This window comes from Lethenteron reissneri, chromosome 46 (assembly GCF_015708825.2).
Source record: "Lethenteron reissneri isolate LAM-NWPU_2019-01 chromosome 46, ASM1570882v1, whole genome shotgun sequence".
Lineage (NCBI taxonomy): Eukaryota > Metazoa > Chordata > Hyperoartia > Petromyzontiformes > Petromyzontidae > Lethenteron > Lethenteron reissneri.
The window spans coordinates 4794265-4814196 of NC_083824.1; the positions used below are offsets into that span (position 1 = coordinate 4794265).

Below are 19932 nucleotides of genomic sequence, written 5' to 3' on the forward strand. Positions count from 1 at the left end.
GCGTGTATATGTGCGGCACGTGCCGTGTGCGGCGCTCAGCGTGTGCCGCGCAAATCAATGCCTCCGGCGTGACAGGGCAGTGGCAGAGGTGGCAGACGGCTCCGTAATCGCCACGCATCTTTGTTCTCCCCTCCCAGCCGCACTGCAGTCGCGTTAGGCTTGCAAACGGGCACGGCCCTTCCCGGCAGGGTTTAATAACGAGCGCCAGTTGGCGAGGAGGAGGAGGACGACGACGAGGGGAATACCAGTGGGTAGGCCGGCGTTGTGGCGTGCGCCTTTAGTGAAGGAACCTCTGACGCGGGGTTGCGGTTTCTGACCTATCCGTGTGTTTTTTTTTTTACGTGCCACTCCAGATGACTTCTATTGCCACCGTGATATGTTATTGTAATATCAACACAAGCTATATGGCGACTTTCCGCGTGACAAACACCGATTTTCATTTCCACATATAAAGAATCTCACAACCCTTTTGCGACCTGTTGAATGATTTACCGGTGACACAGAAACGACTACGCAAATGACTGCGTACATGAACTCTAGGACACGCATTATCTCATACTATATACACATGACATAGGTTATCCTGAGTGAGCGAGCGAGTCGGTCATTGAGCAAATGAGCAGCTGAGTGAGTCAGGAATTGAGCACAAGTGATTGTGCGAGTGGGTGAGGAGGTGAATGGGTGAGTGGGTGGTGAGTGAATGTGCGAGTGAATGAGTGGGTGACCGAGTAAGCCAGCGAGTTAGTGAGCAAGTGAATGAGCAGGTGAGTCGGTAAATGTGCGGATGAGTGAAAGGGTGAGTGTGAGGGTGAGCCGGAGAGCGAGCGAACAAGTGGAAAGGTGCACAAGCAGGTGAGCAAATGTGAGTTCACCAAATCTTGACACTCCTACTCTACAAGCATGAAGGCACACTGTAAGGCCTCAGTTCACAAGTTATTGTTGAAAACTTGGCCTGAACATCAATGGTTGACTAGGCAGCAAGCCACGGTCAATCTGAACGATCAAACGCGACGTGAATTGTCGAGCAGTAAAACAACTCGAACGACGGATCGCTCGGCTGTAAACCATCCTTCGCGCAACGTTCACGAATGAAACGGCGATGGTGGCGGCTATGTCGATGACACGCCGATGGTGACGGCGGCGTTGACGACACTCGCGTTCACATCGCTGCCCGGCAACTATGACGTGGTGCGCGATGCGCAAACTAATTTATTTAGAACCGCTTGTTGCAATGCGTTTAGTTTCTTGTCCTTCCCCCGCACTTCCGATTAGCACGGTTGGCTACGTACGGTGTGAAAGAAGGTCAACAGCACATACGCACATCCCGCCTGGCACCGTGCCAAACGGATAAATAACCTCGTGGATATTAATTCCGGTCGGACCACAACGCACGCCCGTCTGCCATAACGCGGTCACTGCAGACCCACGACAAAATCATTTTGCGTGAAACGAACGTCTCGTCGTAATGACTGCGTGTGTGCAACCAAGGCCTCGCGTAAAAACCCAGCTCCGGCCAATGAGAGGGCATCGTCTCCGCTGCTGCCCCCTCTGGAATTCACCACCAGTTCGGAACTGTCACAACATTTTCTCTGTTGAAGTCCAGGCTCAAAACCTTCCGCTTTCCCCTCTGCCCTGTGAACGACTGACCCTTGTTAACGAGTGTTCTTATTATTTTTTGAAAATTGCAAAAAAAAATCACGTTCCTGTTTGAAAATCAGCTAAAACTATAAACTAAACTATTTGTATTACTAGGTAAGGTCTAGTGAGCTATATATCTCTTTTTCAGAAGTGACCTGGCCACAAATGATAGCTCAATAAAGTGCCTTATCATGTGGACATTTATAGCAGCCAAGTACAGTACTCTAAACGCATGTTTCTAAATGTGGGGGGGGGGGAAACCAGAGGACCCGATAAAAAATCCACGCGACCACGGGGAGAAAAGATGCAAACTCCAAATATACAGGCGTCTGGGTCACGACTGAACCCACGACCTCCTGTACATCAGGCGAGGTAGTTAACATCTCGCCACCGTGGCACCAGACTCGCTCCGTGAAATACAAATTTGACCGAGAATAAAAAGCTGCATCGTCATCATCATCACGTTGACTATTGAGGCAATTGTATGGCACCTCGAGACCATGAGGGCATCGCGCCTAGGGGAAGGGGGGGGTGATGGCCGACGACCGATGGGACTGGCCATGGAATCGCAATTCCCTGACTTAGCCACTTTCGCGGCCGAGGTGTCAAATCATAAAGCGCAGAAAACGCCGCATTTCACACTGGCCGCGAGCCAAGCCGCCGTGGGGGGGGTCGAACTGACCGAGCGGCCGCTCACCGGCCGGTACAACGCGTGGGTGTTGCGTGCCGAGCGGCTTTGCGGGAGGGCGGCTCGTAGTCCGAGGTCTACCGAGCTCGGCACGACCACGCGGCCCCCCGCCTGCGCGGCAAAGCAACCAGGTGGCCCAAGTCATGGGGGACCTGCTTGGGGGTGACCAAGGGGATCTGGGACCAAGGTAAAGGGGATCCTGGTGGAGGGGGAGGAGCCTGGGTGAAGGGGATCAATGGGATCTGGGACTCAGGTAAGAGGGGTCTCGGGAACCCTGGCAAAGGGGAGAGAAGGGACCTGAGACCAAAGTGAGTCAATCAATCCATTGCTGGATGGAGGCCGCGTCGACCGCGTCGATCGCTTGACCAATCTGCATGGCCTACCGATGCTGCTGGCCCAGCGTGGGTGGGCGAAGACGGAGATGGGGCCCGGTCCGGACATCACTCGTCACCGACGAGCGGAGCAGCAATGCGCTTACCGATGCGCCACCACTCGGCTGCCCTGCTAACGTAACGAGAGTAAACTCCTCGACTCGCCAAGGTGTCGTTTGTTTTTTCGGAACGGCCTCGCGCCGATTCTTGTGGGAGGAGTTTTGGTATTCGTGGGACAAGCGGAGTGCTCGGTCACGAAGCGTGACGCTCAAAATAGCCACACGAGGTCAATGGTCTACTTGATGAACTGCCTTCCGCAGGCCATCTAAAAACGCCACCGGTGGATGTTCAACTCGCACGAATTATGAATTAAGAGCGGTTTAATGGTTGCCACTGACATCGCTTTACTACAATTTTTCTCTGAGGAATCTCCACTCATGGTCCTTGCGGACTAAACACAGTCCGCACTTCCACGAGGCGGGAAGGTTGCAAATTCAAGACCCGATCAGGGTGGGAAACGTGAAATTTCATCCCTCCAAAGTCAATAAAATAAATTTCGATTTAAAACTTTCGTGACTGCAGGGATTCATCTTCTTGGTTCTTTCGGTAAAGTCACGTAGAAGGGAAATAATAAAATAAAAAAAGAAAAGTGTTTTTTTCAAATAATTTAATTATTTTATTATTTCCCTTCTACGTGACTTTACCGAAAAAACCAAGAAAATCAATAAAATAAGTACCACTTATGTGGAAAACGAGCAGTGGTCGGGTGATGGGACAGACTGCTGGTCCGCCATGGGAACGTGGAATTTCCACCACCATCTCGGTTCCACCTGATGGGAGTTGCGCTCTACTCCCGTTTGTCGGGTGAGCGAGCAGGGGAGACTCACGTTCCCAACCGGACTCTCTCTCTCTCTCTCGCTCTCTCGTCCAAACCAGTCCGTCTCTGGCCTGCAAAACTTAACGAGCAACGCGAGGCGGTTGCCCGGTCGTCATGGAAACTTGGGAATCTGTGTTGTTCCAGGCTTTAATTTGAGCAAATTAAAACCCTGCGATATTAATTGGCGCAATCCCAGCGTACATGCCGAGCGAGCCATTCGCCACCGCCACATTTAACCCCTCCCCCCACCGTAAGAGCGAACAGCCCCACGTGGCGTGACGGGGCTGCGGCGAGCTCTGTAAGGGGTTAAACAATTCTAAATTTGAAGCTTTCGTGACTGCAAGGATTCATATTCTTAGGTTTTTTCGGTAAAGTCACGTAGGTAAAAAAATTAAAATTAATAAAAATAAAATAAAAAATCACGACGTTTCGGAGGCAACACAGGAAGCTTGTGTTGCCTCCAAAACGTCGTGATTTTTATTTTATTTTTATTTTACTTTTATTAATTTAAATGTTTTTACCTACGTGACTTTACCGGGTTAAACAATGTGCGATAGGAACCCGGCCACGTCATCGGACATTACGGGGTCCGACGACTTGAGCACGTGGCACGCGCTCAAGTCGCAGCGTCGGGGCAGGGAGATGACAGACGAGCAAATTGACTTCCCAACACCTCTGCTGGTCGTGTCTAATGATGCGTGTCGCGCCTGCTGGGTGGGGTGGCACAATGTCCACGATAGCCACGCCAGGGTAAAAGGTGTCTAAAAGTGATGATTGAGGCTACGAGTTTAACTTTGTGGGGAAAGATTTATAATTCACTGGGGGGGGGGGGCGGGGTGGTTATTCAAGTGGCTTATTTTGTCAATATCTGGGGTTTGTTTTTGGCATTTCAAATCGATTTGGAAACAATAAATGTAAAAATATTTGAAATATGGGTTCCCGGTTTGCATTGGGACAGCGCGATGACCCCTCACCTCCCCTTCTCCCCCTCCCCTCGTGCCTCCAACCCCCCCCTCCACACAGCTGCCGTGGCACTGCCAACCACTCCATGTCCATGGACTGAAAAAGACAGATTTGTACTTTCAGCGTGTGACTTATGGCATTTTTGAAAGGTAATCAAGAAAGCGCCAAATCTTGTGTTTATACACAGGTTATCAAGCATTTAACTTCGGACTTTACTCAAATTCACGATCTCCACGATGGTACTTTGTGACCGCAATGCCAAAAAGTCTTCACGATGACGAGTTAATTTAACGATTAATAACGATTTCTTAGGCTCGCTTTCGCTCGTCGAATCACGCACGTAAGAACTTACGTTTGTCGACTTGCGCAAATTATATCCCAATTAGATTAAAAGCTTTCGTGACTGCAGGAATTACTCGTTGGTTCTTTCGGTAAAGAAATTATTATTTCATTTCATTGTACGTGACTTTAGAAATTATTATTTCATTTCATTTCATTCAACGTGACTTTACCGAAAGAACCAAAGAGTTATATGCCAATGTTGAATTTAGTCTAATAGAGAGAACAAAACAGAACAAAAATTACGTGAGAAAAAACAAGAAACGATACAAACGAGAAGACAAATCATTAAATAAACAATAATTTCTCTAACAAAGTTGACGCCCCTGAATCGCAGAGATTTATCGGATAGTGGGGATCCGAGGTGAATCATCACAATGATTCACGCAACTCCGATTATCATTGTTGACTACATACGGTGCGCGACTTACATACAAACAACACTTTTCGTTTTGATTTAAAGCTTTCGTGACTGCAGGGATTCATATGCTTGGTTCTTTCGGTAAAGTCACGTAGAAGGGAAATAATAAAATAATAAAAATATCAAACAATGAAAATTCTCACGACGTTTCGACTGCAACACAAGCAATCATCATCAGATGTGAAATCCACAGCAAGAAAATTTGAAGAAAGTCGAACCCCTTGTTGTGAAGTTCACACCTGATGATGATTGCTTGTGTTGCATTCGAAACGTCGTGAGAATTTTCATTGTTTTATATTTGTATTATTTTATTATTTCCCTTCTATGTGACTTACCGAAAGAACCAAGAATATGAATACTTTGCGTATTTTTGCACAGCATCTACATGCAACTGCATCCCAAGACGCAGCCACAAAACGTGGGATGTGTGCATCACGGTGACAACACAAAGGTGTTGACACGTATCTAGATTTTTAAAAGTTAAACGCCAATGGGATTGTAGTTGGGAGACTGCTTTTGGCAGCAGGGCAGAGAACAGGAAGGTCAAAGACGTGACCTTGGGCAGTGAGTAAGTAGTACAGAGAGCCGAGGGCACACAACTCCAACAACAAGGGGTCCGCAACACTCTCTCAATGTTCCAGGTCTACCTCGTTTGGCACGCTGCGATCGTGGCCATGCTGCGAGATTACCTCCGCCACAATTGCGAGCGCTCTACCCCGAGCTCCGTTACGTCGGAGGCTTTGCATGCGGTTTATTTACACGCGTCTGTGATTAGCATGCGAGACCCCGTTCGTTGTTTATCCGGGGTTCCGTTTGTAAATAATTTGTTGTTGTTTTTGCTCCGGTGAGTTTGCACATTCCCAGCCCGAGTTGTCTCTGCAACTACCGCCACTACCGACGGTCTTGGGCTGCGATCGCCCCAGCAGACGAACTGCCCAGCTCAATGGGGCCTTACCAGCTGAGATAAAGTCTCGAGTCCGAGCAGCAGGGAATGAGCGACCACCAAGTGACTCCACTACTAGCAAGACAGCTTGCAGCGCTAGGAACTAATGCAATGCTGCAATCACTTTCAGATGGCCACAGTGAAGGAACATGTTTTAATCACCACACCGTATTGCAGTTGCTGTGAGAAGGCTCAATTAACTTAAGCTCAGAACTCAACTGCTGAGAATGCCATTCCTTGGCAAAAGTGTTCTTAGGAAAAATCAATGGAGGTTTTCAGGCGGATGAATTTACATCTCTTAAAATGAAGCCTAATTGAGGTGCCTGGCGCAACGCTGAGTCGGCACGGCTGAGATCCTGCGTTTCTAACTCTGGTAGCTGCCTGTGACTACTACGCCACGTTTTCAAGCGTAGCGGGTTTCTGGTCTCGGTAACCACTGGCTCAAGTAGGCCATAAGACTTACATCGAGAAACATAGACTTACATAGAGACCCGCAGATTCACGTAAACTGGGGTGTGATTAAAACGGGTTCTCAAGCGAAGTGAGTTTACAAGTCTCAGCTCAGTCACCACTGACTCACATAGACCAATAAGACTTACATAGAAAAACATAGACTCACATAGAGACCCATAGACCCGCATAAAGACCCACAGACTCGCATAGAATGGGTTGTGACAATACAGGGTTTTAAAGCGTAGTGATTTGATGGTCATACTCCAATCATCAATGACTGCACAAAAAAAATCATCACCTTCAAGATTGTTCGGCACTTAACCCTGCTAAATTGCAGCTGTGAGAATTTAAAATGGTTTTGCTGTAAAAATTACTCTCACGTGGCAGGGTGGCTGGGAGAGCACTCTCCCCTACTAACGTCACTTTGAGGGGATCTCATAGGCAGCTCTTTGATATCCGTTTCCGTGGGCGGTTGTCTAACACAGTGCACTCAGCTCTGCCACATATCCAAATGGATGCTTGGTCTCATGACAAGACCCCAATATCACAGAGCAGATCAACCCGGGGCAGGAAATATAACAAGAAATGTAAATGAGAATATTAAGCATATTTGATCACGAACCCTAGATTGATAGCGGATTTGCTGGAAGTTTCATCTGGCAGGACAAGGATGAATAGTTGCTTCGTGCGCGAATTTTCCGTGGTGTCGATCGATTTTTTTTAAATTCCGTACGGCAGACACCCCAGGGGCTCCAGGAGCAACCGAGCCAGCACGCAGCGAGCGCATTCGCAAACCCTCGCGGACAGCTCGGCATCCCTCCTTTGCTCGACTGCAATCAAAGGTTCCTTGAAGTCCTGCACGTGGGTGTCTTGGTACGCAGGGGGTCGTGGGTTCGACCCTGACCCTGACGCCTGCTGCTGTAGATTTGGAGTTTGTGGTGTTGCTCTCTCTGTGGTCGCGTGGATTTTCTCTCTGGGTCCCCCGGTTTTTCCCTCCACAATTAGAATCAACATACATTGAGATTATTTAGATTATTTTGGTGCTATAAATATCCAAATGATGGGCCATTTTGTTGAGCGATAATTTGTGGCCAGGTCGCTTCTGAAAACTAAGTTAATACCTCAGTGGGCTTTGTCTGGCAGAATGGGGGATGGTTTATAGTGTTGTATTTGTATGTGTTTGAGTGATTTGTTCACCTTTCTTGTACTTTGCGCTCCTATCGTGTTTTTGTATTTTTTGTTGCTGTAATGTTCTTACCCGCCCCTACGGGACATCTGTAAAAATTAGCTTCATATAGCTCATGGGATTCCTCCAGAAAAAAATTAACATTCTGATTTTAACACACAAAACGGCTCCATCTCTGCGTGTAAACACCAACCCTGTTTCCAAGTTATTATGGCACAAAGACTCACTGAGCAGCTCACGCATCTGTGATATTAATTCCACCCAAGCAGGAACTGTTTTAAATTCTTCATCAAATAACTCATCTAACGTTCCCTGCCCCCCACGTGGAAAATGACCTGCATCTTAGACCCATGGGTCAACATGGTTGAGGCTAGTCTGGGAGAACAATAATCCATTGTTGTACTCTATTCATTATTTAACTGCATTGCTATGCAACCTGCGCTGACCAACTATAGTATGCGCCGTATATAATCCCAGTGACCTACACAGCTTTGGAAAGCCCTCATCTAGCAGTAGATTGACAAAATGGATGTACGTACGCGTCGTACGCATGTACAGTGCAGTATTTGATTGCCTGGAATGCACCAATACAGCATTTTGGCGAGGATTTTTATGCAACATTGCGCTTTTTTGTGCTGACGACCCATGGTGTGTAGAGAGGGTGCACTCACCAACAACATCTTGTAAACCAGCGACATTCGTTTGGCACAGCTGACTGCTGATGAGACCCAGAAGGTCGAAGCTGATCCAGATAAGCACGCACCTCAAAGAGAACACTGCTGGTTAACCTAACTATTGAAGGCTCATAGGGCGATAAGCTAATTTATAATATTTTTACATTTACATTCATTATCTAAAATAATAGCCAACGAAAGGAACGCGTCTGAAAGGACATCCGTCGAGGAGATGGAGCAGTTAAATGAGCTCATGTACGGGCTTCTAGGAGAATGCTAACACAGCAGAGCCGTGAGGAACGGCAAACAACTTGGATCAATCATCCAGCCGTGGATTGATCATGGCTCACGATGATGATCTGGAATCCTCTACAGGGTGCTACAGATGTCTTGTAATCCCCCCGTTCAATTTTCAAAAAGTTAATATTTTTGAAGGTTTATTTAAAACAGAAATGAATATGCAAAGGATTTTTTTTACGGGTTTATTAATTGGGGGGTCACAAGACATTTGGTCCACAGTGTACTTCAGCACTCTGCGGGGTTTTATGAACTCTTATCGCTTCACAAGGGAGGTCAGGAAGAGTCATTAGAAAAGAAAACGTACAAGTCCACCACAGCACTTGCCCCCCAATTTCCCAGCGTCAGAGGTACCACAATGGAAAATGCCCTCTCCAAATACTCAAAAATGCTACCGACTCTCCGACCCTGAAGAAGGGACAATTGCCTGAAACGTTAGCCTGCTTTACTGTGCATTGTCCTGTAATACGGTGGCGTTATAATTGCGATGATGGATTTATGTTTTGTTTCCAGCCTGTGCCATTATCGTAAAAATACATCTATTTATTTATTTTATACTAAAATTAGGCCTTTGGGCTATGGGATTAGCCAACAATGTTATACTCCCAATATTAATCATAAGTGTAATTTATTTATAGGGAGAACAGTAAGTCTGAGGACTACATTCAGGAGGATCATTATAATTGGGACATTAGGCCAACAGCTGAATCGTTGTGTGCAGCAACATCATAAGCTGTCTCTGGTGTGGACCAATCAATGCAAATACTACCAGAGCAAAATATTTCTGCTTGGTGTTTTAGCATCTAACACCTGTTTTATTGCCAGGAAGGGTAAAACCTATTCTTATATAGCCGAATCCTTCTTTTGGCTGTGGGGCGAAAACTTTGGACCTTACCTGGGGAAAACCCTCCACGCATGTAGCACCCAAAAGTGGCGTGCGCAAATACGTTCGCAAACCTATTTGCTGTACTACCACCTCCTGGCCACCCCGCAGCCCAGCAGAGTTTCACGAACCTAGGGGTAGGCGGATCGGTACGGGAACGGTGAGAGGTGGTTGGCGGCAGTGGCAGGAGGCCTTCATCCAGCAGTCGACTGAGCATGGCTACTGATGATGACACGATCCAACAACTCTCATCTTCAAAGTGCTGCATTACAGACGTGCACCACCACAAAGATCCCCAGTACAGCCTTTAACAGCCTGTAGAAGCAAGTGCTGTAAGCGAGCTATCATGAAGGCCGGCACGGCACACAGTGGGTGGCCAGCATGACGCTTTTGTCTCCCAAGCGGCGATGTTGACGCTCCGCACCAGGTACTCATTTGAGGCTGAGTCGACCCAGGGGGGAGGGCCCAGGACCGGTTCAAACTATCGTCATTCGCCGTTGACCGCCAGCGGAAATCGAACCCCGTGTTGTCGGGTTCGTGGCGCAGCGCGCTCACCGCTGCACCACCACGGCCCCGACCACGACCCACGCACGCTACACTTCCACCCAACGACTTGCTCTCGGAAGATTCCCGACGCCATCCCGACGCCATCCGACACGCGAGAATCATCAAACGCCCGCCATGGAATGCGAACCGTGGCAGGCGCGCGCTTCACTTCAAACGCCGAGCGGCAGGCAGCCAAAAGCAACCACCAACCCCACGCGCGCCGCTACGAGCACCTCTTGCATGTAGCCACAGGTGCTTGCTCTTCTGCCACCGCCACTGGAACGTTGCTTGGCTGCCTATCGTTGCGGCCGCCGAGTCGTGCCAGTAGAAGTCGCCGCGTGGGTAACTCACTCGCTTATCTCTCGTCTCCCTCTAGGCCTCGGCAAGGTAAGGTAATTTACCCTTTTTACCGGGTAAAAGGGTAAAGGTGTCGACATGCCAAGGGGTAAGGTAAAATGTAGGGTAAAATAGGCTCGTTGTTTTTACCTTTTAACTTTTACCTTATCTTGCCGAGGCCTATCTCCCACCAGGGCAAGTTCGGGGTGGTTATCGCGTGCCAGTTGAGGCCATGACGTCCAATGTTTTTCGCTCCGCGTGCTTGAGAGCTTCGTCGGGGGCTGAACATCTATTACTAAATGTGTATTGGATAAATATTCAGTCATTCATCGCGATGCTCAACGAAAACAGTAAACTGAATCACGTTCGTAGAGCAGCTCCAAGGTGTGTGATGGTGGTGGTGGTGACAACACCTGGGGCTCAGCTGGCTACACGTCGCACTGGTACACACGTGTGTCGCGTGACACGTGTGTGTGTGTGTCGCACGACACCGATGCGCGTCAAACAGGCACGCAGCGGACGCACAGATTCACTGGCGAGCACCGATCATGATGGTTTACGTGTCGTGCATCGGCACGTGTGCAAGAGTTGTTGATGAATTCGTGTTGTATCGGGTGCTAGGCTACCGGCAGCAGAGGGGAAGTTCCGGGATTTACGCTGCGAAGTTCCCACCCCTTCACCAACACGCACTGACCAGGGTGGTGAAGTATGGCCAAAATAACCCCCCACCATGACCCACAACGCCACTGGGGGAAGCCCGTCAAGCAGCAGCGGGGCTGACAAAAGGGCTGTACGTACACGTACACGTGCCGTGTTTGTGGGGAGTGGTGGTGCAGTGGAACGCACACTGTGCGATAAACTTGGCTATGGATAACATCGGGGAGGGTGATATCTGAACTAGTCCTGAGTCCCCCCCTCCAAACCCCCCTTCACCAACTCCTATGGCCAATAAAACGTGGAGAGGCATTCATCCAGCAGTGGATCGCTAAATTGCATATTAAACCCGCTGTGACATATGGATCTGAAGAAACGGACACTGACGAACAAATTTGGAAACTCTTAATACGCATGGCGAAGATGCACGAAGAGGTGTAATACGGCACTGGGAATCATCATCATCATCATCACATCGAGAGGCAGAAAGAGGAAGACGTGTATCAGGAAGAAAACACGCAAGTTAAATAATATATCCAATTGATTGGTGCGGAGAGTAAAGTGGTGTTAAGGCCGGACACGTCTAGGCCGTCGGACGACGACGGTGGTCGATAGGACGATGGAATTGCAGCCAACGGAGGGCACAACAGGACGGGGAGCGAACACCGCGGAGATGGAGCGATGAGATCGGCTCACGTGCAGGTGCGAGAGGGATTCGTTGCATCGCAGGACTGCGGGAGGTGATGGCCAGAGTGTGGGCGATGCCTTGACCCCAAGGTGAGCCACAAGTGGCCGATGACTGCGAGAGACGTTGTCACTTGGGTCACGCGTGCCGTCCTGCGAACCAGGCGACGCGAGTTCGATTCGCGCTCACAGCCATTATCTGAACCGATTATCTGAACCAGTTCTGGGCCTCCCGTAAGTCCACGAAGCCTTAAATGAGCACCTGGTGCGGTGTGTAAACATCGCCGCGAGGGAGACAAAGGCAGCTGGTGGTGCTGGCCACCCAACCCTCGTGTGCCATGCCGGCCTTCATAGGTTCTCGTCAACAGCACTTACACCAACACAGTCTGTTAAGGTTTCACAGGGGGATATCTTTGTCTTTAATTGTGTCATTTAAGCCCTGGTAAGCTAAGAGGTTCTGCATTCACCGAGAATTGAGTCTTGATTATATAGGCGATCTTTTTTCAATCGCCATTATCAATTGAATTAAGGATGGAAGCAAATCATTACGCATCTAACATCCAGTCAAAGTGTAAAAGATATTTACGTCGGTCCGGTAGTCTCATTTAGTATTCATTACAACCGATATTCCCAAAAATATCCATTCCAAGCCGTTTCCATCCCTGTCGAAGCAGCAGGCCCCTGACACGAGCGTGTAAATTCCACATTCCTATGACGGGAGCCGACGAGGCGAGAGGACGTCCAGTGTGGAGACGGAGTGATGAAATCAGCCGGTGCTAGTTGGGATTGCTGCCGCCACACTCACTGCAAGACCGTGAGAGATAGCAACGGCTTGAGGAAGCCTTCATCCAGCAGTGGATCGATCATGGCTGCCTTCAAACCAAAGCGAAGATGATGATGATGAGGATGTCGGTGGATGAGTGGCCCATCAAAATTCAGAAATCTGTCGCTAATTGAAGTTTTATCCACACGTGATAAGACTAAAAAAATACCCTCTCGTTAAACTCCTTCAATCAACTCCTCTCGTTACCACTCCTGCACCACCGCGTGCACCACTAGACTTGGGACTATATACAATCATATTTTAAGGCTCTTATATAGCAGCGGGTTTAAAAAAAATGTGTAACTCCATAACAACAACGCAGCGTGCGAGGGGGGTGCAACTCGGATGGGACTGATGGAGATTGGTCCACACTTGCTGTACTGACGTCCAGAGGGAGGGAGTTGATCCACCAACCCTCACTCGCACCAGGTACTCATTTGAAGCTGAGTATACCTAGTGGGAGGACCAGGACAGGTTCAGATAATCGTCACTGGAATTGGCTGTGAGCGGAAATCGAACTCGGGCTGCCGGGTTCGTAGTGCAGCGCGCTAACCGCTACACTACCGCTCCCCACACACCATCACCACACACCACACACCACCACACCCCACCAGAACCACAGACCACCACCACACACACCACCACCACCACCACACACACACATCACCTCCACACAACACCACCACCTCCACACACCACCACCTCCACAACACCATCACCTCCACACACCATCACCACCACACGCGACCAACACACACACACCACGACCACCACACACCACCACCACACACACCACACACACTACCACCACTACCACCACCACAACAACAAAGATACAAAGATCCCCCGTATAGCCTTAACAGACTGTAGCGGCAAGTGCTGTTAGCGAGCACCTAAAAAGGCCGGAACGGTACACGAGGGGGTGGGTGGCCAACACCACGCCCGGCCGCCTTTGTCTCCCTAGCGGCGATGTTTTCACATCGCACCAGGTACTCATTTGAGGCTGAGTCGACCTAGGGGGAGGCCCAGGACCGGTTCAGATAATCGTCACTGGTGTTGGCCGTGAGCGGGAATCGAACCCGGGTCGCCAGGTTCGTAGCGCAGCGCGCTAACCGTTGCACCACCGCTCCCCACTCCCCAACCACCACCACCACACACCACCACCACCACACACCACCACCACCACCACATCACCACACACCACCACACACACCACCACCCCACCACCACTACACACACCACCACCCCACCACCACTACACACACCACCACCCCACCACCACTACACACACCACCACCCCACCACCACTACACACACCACCACCACCACCACACACACACCACCACCCCACCACCACCACCCACACACACATCACCTCCACACACCATCACCTCCACAACACCATCACCTCCACACACCATCACCTCCACAAACGGTGTTCGCTTCTGTGGCTGCTCTCAACCCACCGCCCAGTGTCCAGAGGTCGCAACCGGGTACCCGATACCCGTACCCTACCCGATACCCGGCTACCCGTACCCAGCCGGGTACGGGTAGGCCGTGAGTCACTGGTGAGTAACCGTCTGTCACTCATTTCCCAACGTCTTGTCTCTTCTCACAATTCAAGTTCCTAGAATCAACCCACCCGCGCCTGCAACATGGCTTCATCCCAGAGGTCGCAATCAGGTACTCGATACCCGTACCCGGCCGGGTACGGGGGTAGGGTGCGGCCGGGTACGGGTAAGGAATCAAAATCAAAACCCGTTTGCGACATCTGCCAGTGTCTCACCGCTCGCCGCTGATCGTGGTTCCTGCACGTCACCCACCTACCCCACACACACACACACCCCCACCCTACACACACACACCCTACACACACACACACCCACCTACCCCACACACACACACACCCACCTACCCCACACACACACACCCACCTACCCCACACACACACCCACCCACCCACCTACCCCACACACACACACACCCACCTACCCCACACCCACCCACCTACCCCACACACACACCCACCTACCCACCCCACACACACACCCACCTACCCACCCCACACACACACCCACCTACCCCACACACACACACCCACCTACCCGACACACACCCACCTACCCCACACACACACCCACCCACCTACCCCACACACACCCCCACCCACCTACCCCACACACACATACACCCACCCACCTACCCCACACACACACACACCCACCCACCTACCCCACACACACACACACCCACCCACCTACCCCACACACACACACACCCACCCACCTACCCCACACACACACACACACCCACCTACCCCACACACACACACCCACCCACCCAGCCACCCCACACCAAGTCCCAGGGTCCCCACGTCTCTCTCCCCACCACGTCCCAGGGTCGTCACGGCCCCATGTCTCTGTGTCTCGCTACGACGACGATGGTGATGGTGGTGATGATGGTGGTGATGTTGGTGATGATGATGATGATGGTGGTGGTGATAATGAGGGTGATGATGAAGATGAGGGTGATGGTGGCGACAGTGGTGGCGATGGTGATGATGATGAGGGTGATGATGGTGGTGATGATGGTGATGAGGGTGGTGATGATGGTGATGGTGGTGATGGTGATGATGGTGAGGGTGATGGTGATGATGGTGGTGATGATGGTGGTGATGAGGATGATGATGGTGATGGTGGTGGTGATGATGATGGTGGTGATGCTGGTGGTGATGCTGGTGGTGATGATGATGAGGGTGATGGTGGTGATGATGATGGTGGTGATGCTGGTGGTGATGATGGTGGTGATGGTGATGAGGGTGATGATGGTGATGAGGGTGATGATGATGATGGTGGTGATGGTGATGAGGGTGGTGATGGTGATGAGGGTGATGATGATGGTGGTGATTAGGGTGGTGATGATGATGGTGATGAGGGTGATGGTGATGATGAGGGTGGTGATGATGATGATGGTGATCGCGAGGCTGTGATTCGGCGTTTGCTGTCACCAGAATCCCACCGTCTCCTCGTCGCGTCTCTGCCGCCCCTCCGTGCCCCCCACACGGCTGCTGTGTCTGTACCCGTGCCCCCCACACGGCGACGGTGTCTGTCCCCGTGCCCCCCACATCGCTGCTGTATGTCTCCGTGCCCCCCACGTCGCTGCTGTATCTGTCCCCGTGCCCCCCACATCGCTGCTGTATGTCTCCGTGCCCCCGTGTGTCTCCGTGTTCCCATTCTTTGTCGAGCCATACCCCACCCAGTGTCTTCGTGCGTCAACGTCTCTGTCCCCATGACTCGGAGCCTCCGTGTGTCTGTTCCTCTGCGTTACCGATAGCCTGACCCCGTGTCTCTGTGACCCCGTGTCCCCATGTCTCTGTGACCCCGTGTCCATGACCCCTGTGTTCTCACGTCGCTGTCTCTGCCCCCACATCCCCGTGTCCCCGCGTCTCCCCACGTGAACCTGTTTAGAGTATCCGTGTCTCTGAATCCCTCCCGTCTCCCTCTCTCCCCCTGTGACTGTCTCCCAGTCTGTCCCCCGTGTCTCCTGCACGCCCGTGTCTGTCTCCAGGTCTCTCTCTCCCCGCGTCTCTCTCCCCGTGTCTCTCTCCCTGCGTCTCGCTCTCCCCGCGTCTCTCTCCCCATGTCTCCCGGCGTCTCTCTCTCCCCGTGTCTCTCTCACCGCGTCTCTCTCCCCGTGTCTCGCTCTCCCCGTGTCTCTCTCCCCGCGTCTCTCTCCCCGCGTCTCTCTCCCCGTGTCTCCCCGTGTCTCTCTCCCCGCGTCTCTCTCCCCATGTCTCTCTCCCCATGTCTCCCCGTGTCTCCCCGTGTCTCTCTCCCCGTGTCTCTCTCCCCATGTCTCCCCGTGTCTCCCCGTGTCTCTCTCCCCATGTGTCTCTCCCCCCGTGTCTCCATATCTCAGTCCAGTACTCCGGTGCATCGATACGCCGCGTGTATTAACAATAATTATCCATCTCCTCCACAATCTCCCCTCCCCCCAGATCTCGGTGGTGGGCCCCCCAACACCCCCCCGGGCCCCCCAACACCACCCCCCGGGCCCCCCAACACCACCCCCCGGGCCCCCCAACACCCCCCCGGGCCCCCCAACACCACCCCCCGGGCCCCCAACACCACCCCCCGGGCCCCCCAACACCACCCCCCCGGCCCCCCAACACCACCCCCCCGTGCCCCCCACACCCCCCCCCGGCCCCCCAACACCCCCCCCCGGGCCCCCCAACACCACCCCCGGGCCCCCCCAACACCACCCCCCCCGGGCCCCCCAACACCCCCCCCGGGCCCCCCAACACTACCCCCCGGGCCCCCCAACACCACCCCCCGGGCCCCCCAACACCCCCCCCCCGGGCCCCCCAACACCACCCCCGGGCCCCCCAACACCACCCCCCCGGGCCCCCCAACACCCCCCCCGGGCCCCCCAACACTACCCCCCGGGCCCCCCAACACCACCCCCCGGGCCCCCCAACACCCCCCCCCGCGTGCTCACCTGGCTCGCCTTGTGGAACTGCTTCTTGAGCCCCGCCACGGACATGGCGCCAGCCTCGAACCTCGAGCCCGCAACGCCGACAGCGACAACAACAGCAGCAACAAGAGCGGCAACAACAGCAGCGACAACAGCAGCAGCGGCAACAACAGCAGCGACAACAGCAGCGGCGGCAACAACAGCAGCAACAAGAGCAGCAACAACAGCAGCGGCAACAGCAGCAACAACAGCGGCAGCGGCGGCGGTTGACGGCGGCGGAGGAGACGAAAGGAGCACGCGGGACGGACGGGCCCCGGCCAACCACCACCGCCACCACCACCACCGCCAACCACGTCGTGAGAGCAGGCTGCTACTGCAGCTTGTAATCGTTCTAATTGGCGACGACGACGAGGAGGAGGATGATGATGGTGGTGGTGAAGAGGAGGAGGACTGAGCTCAGCGCTGCGGCGCGGATCCTGGCCGTGACGTCACCGCGCCGGGGAAGCCCTCGCGTGACGTCACCCCGCGTGACGTCACCCCGACAAACCAACACGTGCGGCGGCAGTGGCAGCAGCAGTGGCGCGTAGTTAGGTTTTAACACGCAGGGAATCATACTCGTTGGTTCTTTCGGTAAAGTCACGTAGGTGAAAAAATATAAATAAAAAATAGAAATAACTAAATGAAATCACCAGGGATTTGCGACCAATATCGTCAATAATAGAGGTTTTTTGGGGGGTTAGATCGAGTGCTCTGTTCACGTGACAACCCCTACTAGTTGGCTGTGTCGGGTGGTGGCGGGTTTAACGACACATTTATTTACGCGATCTAACCCCCCCCCCCCCCAAAAAAAAAAACTTCTTATGAATGCATCGAGACTTTATCATCATCAGCCATAGTCAATCAACTGCTGGTGGTTAAAGGCCTCCCGCAATGTTGCTCACGGTTCCGGCAATGTAAACACAAGGGGCCTTTTTGTTTGTTGTCCTTCCCCCCCCACCTCCGATTGGCACGGTTGGCTACGTACGGTGCGAAAGAAGTTTAACATACATCTAGCAACGTCACACGATCATTCTCAGATGTATTTCATTTCTTGCCGGCCACTCCACAATTATTCGTATTATTCTAGGTAATGCATCAATAATCTCTGTTTCATATTTCCACAAAATAAATCAATTATTTTGGAGCCCAAATCTGCATTTTGACCTTTCATAGTTATGCTAACCAGCGGTGATTGTTTAAGCACCCACAATCTGGTTTTGCCCTTCTGGGACTCGTCAGCAGTCAGGCGTGCTGAACAAACACCGCTGATGTCGACATTCAGTTTAATTTCATTTCAGTTTCATTTATTAGGTAGAGCCCTGTGAGCCATTCGGCTCTTGAATCGGGTGCAACCGCAACAAACAAAAGACAAAAACATGAACAAGAAAACATCTTAAAGTAATTTACACTATGAGACCACCTTTATCAGTGGCAAAATATATTAGTAGGTTTTTACCCTTTCAACTGGTACAAAAACTGACACCTTTATACAAGGCATCATGTTTGCAAAAGGCGTTATCTAGTCCTACACCAATGGAGACTAGGCTCTAAGAAAAGCTGTCTCGGGTGTGGACCAATCAACTTCAAGGACCGTGCATATCATTATCATTATCAGAGTTGTTTCTATTTGTTTGCATTTTGACTGCTTGTGTTGTGGTTATTGCAAACATGATGCCTTGTATAAAGGTGTCAGTTTTTGTACCAGTTGAAAGGGTAAAAACCTACTACTATCTTAAAGTGACTATGTGACTATGTGCAAACATAAAATCCAGGAAAAGACAGCAAAATATTCCAGAAAAAGCACCGTACACCAACGCTGTGTGCAAAAATCCCAGTAGGGTGCAAGTTAAACAACAACAACAGACAGAGTGGTATTTGTGAGTGCGCCCTTCCTGCACCACGCGCCGTTATTCCCGATCCGCCGTCATCCCGCGATCCTGCGATGCAAACATTCCACAGAGCACATGCACGCAAAGTGATGCAATCACTCCATCTCCGCGGGGAACGTCCTCTTGGGCACACGTTATCGTTAGTGTCGACCACCGGGCCAAAACAAAGTTTCTAAGTAACAGTTTGCATGATATCAAGTGGTTAATTCACGCGTTCATCTATACGCCTGGGGTTGCCAGGTATAACGAGGGATTATGAATTGATTTGCCCCGACATCTGGTTACGGTATTGTGTTGAACTTGATTACAGTCTTGATAGACCTAGTGCTGAATCAGAAACATATCCGGGTTTGGTCTGTAGTGGAAAACGTGGCAGATCAATGTCTGCCCTCTCGATGTATGTTTTAAATCCTTTATATTAAGTTCACTTGCTTGCTTGCTTGCGCGCTTACGACCGTGCAAATTCTAGATTTGAAGCATTCGTGACTGCAAAGATTCATATTCTTAGGTTTTTTCGGTTAAGTCACGTAAAAAAAAAAAAATATTATTTTATTTTTTATTTTTTTATTTTGATGTTTTACTTACGTGACTTAACCGAAAAAACCTAAGAATATGACCGTGCAAATCTTTCGGTCGTTTTTTAACCCACTTCCCGTGATCCAAACGAGCTGACATTTTGCACACAGACTCGTTGTGCGAGACAATTAATGTTCGTGAAAATGTTTTTTCATAACTTTCCACTTTTTAGGATTTTT

The 19932-nt window shown here is 51.1% G+C and overlaps 1 protein-coding gene across 5 annotated transcripts in view; it reads right to left on the minus strand.

Moving 5' to 3' along the window:
* Positions 1-17756, minus strand: part of LOC133354231 (endophilin-A3-like) — a 79156-nt gene extending 61400 nt beyond the window's left edge. For 3 of the 5 annotated variants that reach the window (XM_061570915.1, XM_061570914.1, XM_061570913.1), the window contains exon 1: positions 17274-17755. In XM_061570915.1, coding sequence (XP_061426899.1) covers positions 17274-17318 — 45 coding nt within the window. In that variant the 5' untranslated portion in view covers positions 17319-17755. Of the gene's footprint in view, positions 1-17273 lie in introns of all 5 variants that reach the window. The other 2 variants (XM_061570917.1, XR_009756552.1) reach the window with 2 other exon arrangements.
* Positions 17757-19932: the final 2176 nt, after the last annotated feature.